This window comes from Boleophthalmus pectinirostris, unplaced genomic scaffold (assembly GCF_026225935.1).
Source record: "Boleophthalmus pectinirostris isolate CB_2022bp ecotype Guang Dong unplaced genomic scaffold, ASM2622593v1 HiC_scaffold_8, whole genome shotgun sequence".
Taxonomy (NCBI): domain Eukaryota; kingdom Metazoa; phylum Chordata; class Actinopteri; order Gobiiformes; family Gobiidae; genus Boleophthalmus; species Boleophthalmus pectinirostris.
In genome coordinates, this window is record NW_026571515.1 from 36,595,650 (window position 1) to 36,605,872 (window position 10,223).

At 41.8% G+C, this 10,223-nt stretch overlaps 1 protein-coding gene across 1 annotated transcript in view; it reads right to left on the reverse strand.

Moving 5' to 3' along the window:
• Nucleotides 1–6,942, reverse strand: part of nfatc2a (nuclear factor of activated T cells 2a) — a 48,217-nt gene extending 41,275 nt beyond the window's left edge. The window contains 6 exon segments of the mRNA XM_055166239.1: nucleotides 111–279; nucleotides 1,011–1,167; nucleotides 1,170–1,313; nucleotides 1,768–2,162; nucleotides 4,365–4,572; nucleotides 6,645–6,942. Of these exon segments, the coding sequence (XP_055022214.1) occupies nucleotides 111–279; nucleotides 1,011–1,167; nucleotides 1,170–1,313; nucleotides 1,768–2,162; nucleotides 4,365–4,572; nucleotides 6,645–6,777 (1,206 nt within the window). The 5' untranslated portion in view covers nucleotides 6,778–6,942.
• Nucleotides 6,943–10,223: the final 3,281 nt, after the last annotated feature.

Consider the following 10,223-nt stretch of genomic DNA (forward strand, 5'->3'; position numbering starts at 1 on the left):
GAAGAGCAAAACAAAACAATATGAGCTTGTTGGAGACGCCGTGATTAGCTTCCTGACGTACACGTAACCACGGTAACATAGCGAGAGACAGTAGCTGCACCCGGACTGACCTGTACGACCGGATGACCTCCCGTTGGGGCCTTGACCGCGCCCCTGCTCCCCTCGGTCTCGTAGTGCGCTCGGTGATGAGGCCGCGGCTGCACCTCGATGTGGAGCTCGTACTGGTCTGTGCGGGAGGGGAGGGGCCATTCCAGAGGAGGGAGGGAAGAGACCGGGATACTGGAAAACATTTCACAACATAAACACCACTATACAGAAAAAAATGGATGAAAGAAATGAACTAAAATATCTTGAACTCAGGATGTTAATTTACTATTTTTGTTAGGACGTCAGCTTCGATTTTTCTGACTGATTTCTACAAAATAAGAAAACAAGTGGGGGCAAGGTGATATGGTGATGTAAAAAAAGAAGAAAAAAAAATTGTATGTGGGATTGAGTGCTTTTCTGTGTAATGCCACCAATAATTTCAAACACAGATACTTTCCCCCACCCACTTTGCCTATTGGTCAGTCTTTGAATAAGTGACAGGTGGATTTAACCAATCACAGAGAAGCGTGAACTCTCAGACGATACTAACTGTATGAATTGTGATAAAAATCAAAATTGTGATTTCAGTTCTAAAAAAATTTTGATATGTGATTGTGATTTTTTATTTTTATTTTTTTGCAAATACTTATCATCCCTACATGCAGCAGTGTAATTTTCATAATCCACAGACAGATTTTTCTTGAACTCGGGAACAAAAAAATAAGTGCAAATAATGAATCAGACCAAAAAGTCTAGACTAAATGCATCTAAACTATGTAAATTCAGAATAAGAAGTAGATGTTCTTTTTTACAGTGATACATAAATAACAAGTAGCTACAAGTCAAGTCATAAATAATAGAAACTATACACTGAAATTGCATTGTAAAACTATAAAATGTTGCAGTGCAGTGTCCTTATTTACCTGCATAGGCTAGGCACCAGCGGTTTGGACCAAATCTGTGGTATGACAAAGAAAGATTCCGTAGTGGGCTTTGTCTTAAGCTCCTCCTGACATGACACCAGGTAGTTGGCCTCTCCGTTGTGTTCGGGGTACACTGTGTAGAGCTGATTGTTGGTTTGACGATCTTGGTGGGCATCAGGCCAGGCTGACCCGTGCCATACCCGTTCATGGAGTCACCGAGCCCGGGGTAGTGCGCACCAACGCTCTGGTCGTCATGACGACCGTGAGGGGAGGGGCTTCTCGAGCGGTGACCAGGGAGCAAAGCTGTAGGGGTATTAATGGAGTAGAAACATGTTTAATTCATTTGACTGCAGTGTGCATTTAGAAAGGAACAAAATAGAAAAAATATATATAAAAGTTTTGTTCTTGAGATATGAATATTACTGAATATATAACTACTTGACACATATACAGCCTCTTCAGCTTCATTACTAGTCCATTTTCCATTTTTACTCACAAATCTGACACATTTTTGGTGAGATAATAAAGTATTTCTAATCTAATAATGTTACTCCACAGGGACTTGTCACAGCACAAATCAGCTCAACTGTTATATTTCCTGTTGTATTTCCATTTCTAAATCAGTTCTTGCTGGTCAGACTGTGTTAAAACAAAGCTTAGATTAAAGTCTAACTTGAGTAACAGAGCTTCAGACAGAGCAGTGCTTCAGCTAGCTTCACACCAACAGGGAATGTTACGATACACACACGATACACACCTGGATTGCGGTACATATCGTAGGTTCGTTTCCCTTGTGGAGACGTTGATCGTGACCCTGCCCTGGGCGAAGGTGAGCGTGGCCCCACACAGCCCTCCTCCGTCAGGCTGGTGCGAGGGGACGTGCCCGGGGAGGTGCGCGGAGACCCAGTGTGGATGTTCTGGAAGCGCGGGCACAGGTCACCCGCGTTCTGTGCGCTGTTACTGGGAGAGACGCACGGAGATGCCCACGGTGAGTAGCTCTCTGAATGCCAGGATGTGGAGGAGTTGCTGCTGGCTGGACTTAGGCACTGTGGTTCTCGGTAAACTAGGTTCTCATGTCCAGGGACAGTGAGAGTGGGGCGCGGGCTGAGGTTTTGGTGATGGTTGTGAAGGGGGTCATGTTGAAAGTGTTCCCTGGACAGAGAAATCAAGATTATTAAGGTGAATATGACAGTTTAAACTACCACATTTGATAAAACATAATTAAATGGCCCATGTTACACAATTTTCCTCATCATAAACATACCTGGAGTTGTGTTTTGTTACATTCACACACGTTTAACTAACAAACAAGGTTCTTCTCTCAAACAGAAATTACTCTGTTCCACCTTGTGATATCATGTGGTAATACAGGAAGTGCTCCACTGTGTTTTTAGACTCCATACACCTTCACTAGAATCATGTGGATGTTTTCAGCCCTGGAATTACTGAACTAAAATGAACTAAAATAGGTAAAATATTGCTGCTACCTTGAAAACTATCACTTCATGAGATCACAAGGTGGAACAGAGCGTTTTAAGCTTTGGAGATGTAGACATATCCTGATTCATCAGCCAGTTTTACGTCGTTTCACTTTGTGGAAACCGTCGCAGCCTTAGATTTCGTTCGCTCGATGGTAGGAGGGTACTTTTTAAAAAGAAAACAGAAAACGCACACCAAGATTTCTGCAGAGGTGGGTAAAACCAGCAGGGCTTTAAAAACACGGATTGCAGAGCATAGGAGTACAATCAGATGCAAAAACATGAACTATCCTGTGGCGGCTCATTTTGTTGATTTTAACCATCCTATCTCTTCCTTAAGATATATTGGCATCGAACATGTGGAACTGCCCCTAGAGGTGGTAATCTAGAGATGCTCCTGTCAAAAAGAGAGCACTTCTGGATTCACCATCTTAAAACTTTTACTCCTCATGGACTTAATATCGAGTTTGATCTAAGATGTTTTTTGTAATAGACAAACTATTTCTGTATTTTCTAAAATGTTTTTTATGTAAATTGTTGTTTCTTGTTGTAGAATGGGCTGAACTCACTGGGTGACCTCACTTTGGGACCTCCCATTCATTGAGTGGGTATATGGGCACCTGGGCTGGCAACCATTTTGTGTGCTGTGGTCCAAGACAAGAAAAATATCTGATGAAGGCTTTTTTTGCCGAAACGTTATTTTGTTAATAAAATAGTATTTGGACATCGGCCAACCGAGTGTGCTATGCATTTTTTCACTCTGAGGAGGGTACTTTTTATCATTTAACCAGTCACTGCTAGTTGGTTATGATGTATGTAATGCTAACAGGGCTAACTGGTAGTATATAAGCTTTTCCCAAATCCCGTAGGAAGAAGGGCAATAACGTCTTTCCCCTTGACGAAATTCACCAAACATTCTCTTTATTCTCGCTTTAAATCCTTCATTTTGGGAATTGTTGACAGCACTGAATATATGACTCTTTGCTGATTGGCTGGCGCCCGAACTTGCACGTCTGGGGTTTTTGCGAACAGTCTAGTGTATTTTGATTCCTGATCTAGTCGCTGAAGAGAAATGAAATTGAGTGGAGGCACTAGGTGGTGCCAGCCTGGCTAATGTAGACAGACTAATAATTCAGGATTACTCAAACATGTGACTGAAACAAAACACAACTCCAGGTATGTTTTTGAAGAGGTAACAACATTATAACATCTGTAAGCTCACATGAGTCTATTTTGCGTAGTACAAGACCTTTAAAGAGGGGATATTAATAGCTAACACATATCATATTTAGATCACCGTGTTACCTTTTTATTGTTTTGGAAAATGCTATATTCGCCAGAAACAACGTATTAACATGTTTTATTTAAGTTTCAGTTATGTTTTTAACACTCTGAGTCACCCCCCCCTTCAGAGCGCAATCACAACACAATCAGCACTCGTCCCGCTAATGAAACCGCACATTGCATCAGGTTTGTCAAGTTGCTGTGTACAGTTTTGTATCATGTTTTTGTATATTTATAGAGAATTGTTGCGTGGGAGCGTGGGTGCCGTAGGCTTGTTGGCTGAGAATTGCACAGAATCTTACTGCTAACCGCATGGAGGGTTAGAATAGGCCCGGAAGAGATTGATATATTACTCAAACGTGCATGCAAAACTGCTAAAAGATGCATGCTAGATCACTAAAATGTTTAAACATGTATGAATGACACAGTTTTTCATGAGGGAACAATATTATAACATGGTAGAAAGCTCCAAAAAGTTGATTTTGTATAACACCCCCTCTTTAAGGATTTCACTCTTTCTCTCTGTCAAAAGTCGTGGTATTTTTTGTCACAATAATCATAACACTAAAGTTTGTTATCGTGATGTTTCTACCTGGATGGAGTGATCTCGATGCGGGGGCTGAGGGCCAGGTACCCCCCTCTGGTGTCTGGGTGCTCGTAAGCGGGTAAGGCTTCACTGTGGTTTGGGTCGCTGTAGGACGGACTGCACGATTTGAGGTGAAACGGAGATGGATCCTCCAGGGGAAAGGAGTGCTCTGAGTCTGGACTGAGCACTTTGTGAGAGATGAGGTTTGGGTCATCTGGAAAACATGGAAAATTGGAAGATTACAATACAAAACTAAATAAATGTTTTGAAAAGATATTTAAATTAAGATGTAATGATAATTCTAACATTCTGAACCACATTTTTTCATGTAAATAAAGTAAGAATGCTGTTTTCTATCTTCATCTAAGTGTTTTTATCATCCGCAAATCATGAATCAACGCTGGTACACTGTAGTTGTTGTTGTGACGTAACTTCCAAACTTCTTTCTAGCCTCTGAAAGCTGCAAAAAGCCCTTGTAAACTCATTGTGGTTAATAATTAGGATGCTATGAAACACTAAAACTACTATTGAAGCTACATACTCTTTAGAATAAATTACAAATACTGGAAACTAAATAGGACACAACTGAACCTTGCCTTTCTATCGTTTAAAATAAGTGTTTAAAATCACTATTGCAGTATTGAAATCAGAATCAGGTACAAAGAATGTTCCTGAGTTTGAAATGTTACGTTATGTTTTGTAATCTTACAACTAGGCACCGATCCAGCTTTTTCAGTTCTAATTTAAACACTGACTGATTGTTTTGTCACAGCAGTATAGTGAAAAATAGGAAACTACAAAGACCATGATCCTTTGCTCCATTCTAGTGCCGCCAACATGAAGAATTACTGTTATTAAATACTGAATAGGCATCAATCATGTAACATGATATAACAATGACAATGTTAGGTACCATTACACAAGCCTAGAGTCTGCCTACACCCACACTATTGTCAATAACATTTATAGGGCTGGGCGATATGGTGACAAAAATAGAATAGTGATCTGAGCCATGAGATAATCTGTAATTTTAGTGATTTTTAGTCAAATCATGAGTCACTGTTTCTCTATTTACTGCAGCTATGTACTCAAACACAGACACTCCCTCACACTTCTGCTATTAGGTTTCAGATAACACCAACAACATTCTCTAGGCCAATATTATTTAATACAGATGGGAGCGAGCTAAATGGAGTATTGCATTAATGGGTCTAGTCACTAATAGAAATCATCAGGTTCAACATTTGTGAATTTACTTTTTGGATATTTCATGGTAAAGTGTTATGTAATCAATGGAAAGTCTAGCCCCTGCTCCCTATCTGGTGACTATATCTTCCTTCATTACAACATCTGCTGCTTTAAAACTTTGTAAAAGCTGTGAGTGATTGACAACTACACTGAACCAATCACAACAAAGTACGGACGTTCAGAAGAAGCAGGTGATATTGTTTACCTCTTAAAAGCGATAGTAAAATACAGTGTAGCTACATGAATCGTACACACCTGAAGTTGTGTTTTGTTTCTTTCACACATGTTTAACACACAAACTATTTAGGCTGTGCTCCTCTCTCAAACAAAAAACACTCTGTCCCACCTTGTGATGTAATGCGGTACTATAGGAAAATTGGCTTTTACTAAAGGTAAATTCTCTTTTACTAAAGGTAAAGGGTTAACATTTAACTTAAAAACCACCACTTCATGACATTAAAGAAGATGGAAGAGAGCATTTTGAGCTTTGGTGATGTAGACAGACTAATAATAAAGCATTACTCAAAAATGTCCTATTGCATAATCTAGGACCTTTAATCAGTGTCAGTCCCACATTTAATCCACATCCCTCATCCACACAGTTTTCACTCTGTGCCATTTTAAAAGAAGCTTTTCTTATTTGTTATATTTGTGTAATATAGTGTTATAACAGTTTGTGTTATAGTTCTCTTATCTAATAGCAGTCTATGCATTAGTTGTGACGCTCCAGTGCACCTGCTCCTTTAGGCAACACCTATTCATGTATTTATTGCATTTTCACCGTAGAAAAGAAGACAGAATAAGATTAACTGCAAGAAATCTCATTAGAGTAGTATTTCAAAGCAACAATAGCCTACATAGTATAAGAAAGGACGAATTGAATTCAGCCCGTTTATTTTACTGCTAAAATATGTTGAAAATCTGGCATGGATGGTATTAAAGTTGACTAAATTGACTCCCTGGCCAATTTTTTACTGTTATAATTAAAATACGATTAAAACCATGATTATTTCAATGTTGTAAGTCTAGGGGACAAACCTTGACGATTCTCCGCCGTTTCGCTGCAAGGTGCCTCATATTCAAACAGGTCCTCAAATTGAAAATCATCCCCGGGACAGTTCACTCCGCTCAAATCCTCCTCCAACTCTTTCGGACGGTAAAACGCGCTCATTTATTTCACTTTTATGTCTTTTACGCACGACAAAAGTGACTATTATTTTAGGATTTTTCGGAGTAACCTGTCAGAAGATGCATCGGTGCTCCGCGGGGGTTTCCTGTTTCAGCTGTCACGTGAAGGCGTGTCCAAAATGACAGACTCAGAGCGCTCTTTTTAGGGCTGATGCGTGCGTTACGCTCGTATTACGCGCGGTACGGAGCAGTAATAGAGGAATAACTAGTGATGCATGCGTTGGATGATCACCTCAGATTTGACAAAAAAGAGGAACACACTGCTGAATAATGTAATTGGACATGGAGGGACGGTCTATGTAGATTTAAAGTGCATATAACAGGCTTTCACTTTTTTTTTCTAATTATAACTTGGTTTGAGGATAGTAGCTAGCTTACATGTGGTCAATGTTTATCATAGTAATACATCAGTCAGCTAGCGGTTTGTGGTGAAAAGTAGAAAAGAAAAATACAGGAAGTAGCGCTGAGAAACTTGCTTATAGATAATAAATGCTTTAACGTCACATAATTTTCTTTTTTTTCGCTATCGTAGCGCACAGAGATTGGAATAGAAATAGTTGCTAATTATAACCCGGAAAGATAGGACTCCCCCAAAGTATGTATTTCTTTAAATAAAATACTCTAGTATATTATTCTGTGTTGTTTTTATGTAAATCTATCGTTTTTTATAGCCTAATTCATGTAGCATCAATGAAAAAGAGTGACATTCTTCTTTGAGGTGTCCCATTTGGATATAAGCAGACAAGCGCAGGCTGGTGAAGTGCTGCCCCCGCGCGTCAGAAATGGGTACTGATGATGAGTTATAACCTTTTACATTGACATGCTGTATGTTGTTCAACTTTCTTCAACATGTTTTAGTTTTATAGTTACCCAAAATAGGATTAGTATCATCGTACCATAAAACTACTCCAACTTGAGTAATATTTTGAGGTAACAATATTTGAGAGTAATTTTCCACCTCTGCAGCACCGAGACTGAGTCGTGTCAAATCTCACGCCAAAACTAATGAACTCGGGCGTGGTGGCATTTCCTGGTTTCCGTGTATTAAATAGTCTTTTAAACCGCGGCTCTACCAATAACATTCAATAAATCTGCTCATATTTGTGCTCATATTTCTTATTTAAAGTTGGCTATTGAGTTATGCGTGGCCCGTGTTTTGACAGCCACAGGTGGGAGTCCCGGAGGGGTTCCCCAATTCCAAAATCAACACGAACACGTGACCAGCGCGCCGTGCGTAAAGACAGGAGACAGAACAAGCATTTCTGTTGTTTTTGACAGATGTAGCAGATTATTCCACACACTATTAGCCTATCCTATTTAAAAGTCAAACTGGTAAACAGATATTTTTACGCACTTTGACTTTAGCATTATCTAGCACATTGTCGATCTCAAACTTTATAAATAGTTGTCAGTACACATCTCAAGTGTACAAGTTAATGCCAAAATTATGTTAAAACCGTAATTAAGACGTATTATTAAACTGTTATTACAAATTGGCACCAGTACAACTATTTTATTACATTTGTACATCGCTACGGAACAATTTACAAACATGTTCCAAATGTATAGCCTATGTATTTTATCTGATTTTAAAGTGAACGAGATACAACAGCTGTAGAACGACATTTATCAAGCCTATTTGTAGTGATATTTGTATTTTTAAGTAAATTCATTAACTTGTAGGCTATATCCAAACGCGCATCTCATCCAAACACATGCACACACGTACGCGTAATATAACAGTGACATAAAGTAGCCAAAAGTGAATGAATAAATAAATCAAATGTGTTAGTTACCAGAGACACAACACTGAAGCTGTACCTTGATCCATGGACCTCATGGCGTGGTACTGCGCCAGTCTCCAAGTCTCTCTGAACATCTGGAGAAAAAAACGAAAAACAAAAATCGAAATAAAACAAATTAGTGTCCTTTAGTACAGACAGCACTCGGTTGAAAATGTCGAAAATAAATTGGGGTTTAAATGTTGAAGAAATTGCCATACATTTCTTGTGCGTAAAAATGTGTCTGGTTCCGAAAAGGCGCAGGCTGAAGTGAGAGCTCTCTTCGCCCGCGCTCGGAGAGGAATCCTCGGGTGTGTGGATCGCTTCCTTCCCCGGTCCGTGTTTATAATGCTCCAATGCTGTAAAATAACGGGATTCCCTCAGTGTTGCCTCCTGTTTGCGCGCCTTCGCCATGGAAACCTGGACCAGCGCCATATTGGAGACTCAGGGCTTTCCTGCGGAGCCCCACACTCAGGAATCTATGACGTCTCCAGCTGCAGCGAGCCCAGAGCCAGAGCCCGAGCCAAGGCATTTCTGCGGCCGGCCTCAGACAGTAGCGCACAAGCGGAGCATTGTGGAGCGGGCACGGCGCGCAGGGGAGGGAGGGAGAGAGGGGGAGGAGAGGAGGAGAGGAGGAGGGGGTGAAAGGGTAAGGAGAGGGAGAGGGGGGTTAAAAGAGAAGGAGAGAGGAGGGGGTCAAGAGGAGAGAAGGAGGGGCGAAAGGGGGGAGAGAGAGGGAGGAGAGGGGGAGACAGGCAGAGGAGGAGGGGAGAGAGAGAGAGAGAAAGAGGAGAGGTTGAGAGAGGGAGAGAGAAAAGGAGGGGGAAGAGAGAGAGAAGAGGAGGGGATGAGAGGGGGAGGGAGAAAAGGGGGGATGAGAGAAAGAGAGAGAAGAGGAGGGGGTGAGGGGGGAGATAGGAAGAGGAGAGGGGGGAGAGAGACAGAAGAGGAGAGGAGAGGTTGAGAGGGGGAGAGAGAAGAGGAGGGGATGAGAGGGGGAGATAAAAGAGAGAAGGGGGGGAGAGAGAGAGAGCGAGACGGAGGGAGTGAGGGGGGAAGATAAAGAGAGGAGGGGGAGAGAGAGAGAGAAGAGGAGGGGGTGAGAGGGGGAGGGAGAAAAGGGGGATGAGAGAAAGAGAGAGAAGAGGAGGGGGTGAGGGGGGAGATAGGAAGAGGAGAGGGGAGAGAGAGACAGAAGAGGAGAGGAGAGGTTGAGAGGGGGAGGGAGAAAAGGAATGGGAAGAGAGAGAGAGAGAGAAGAAGAGGGAGTAAGAGGGGGAGATAGGAAGAGGAGAGGGAGAGTAGAGGAGAAGTTGAGAGGGGGAGATAATGAGAGGGGGAGAGAGAGAAGAGGAGATGGTGAAAGGGGGAGATAGTAAGAGGAGTGGAGAGAGAGAAAGAGAAGAGGAGGGAGTGAGAGGGGGAGATAGGAAGAGGAGGGAGAGAGAGAGAGAGAATAGGAGAGGTTGAGAGGGGTAGAGAGAGAAGAGGAGGGGATGAGAGGGAGAGATACGGAGAGGAGGGGGAGAGAGAGACGAGGAGAGGGAGGATGGGGTGAGAGAGAAGCAGGGTAAAGGAGAGAGAGCACAAGGATGGGAGGGAGTGAAGGGAGTGAGCACGGGGGAGAGAACGAGGGAGAGGTGGGTAG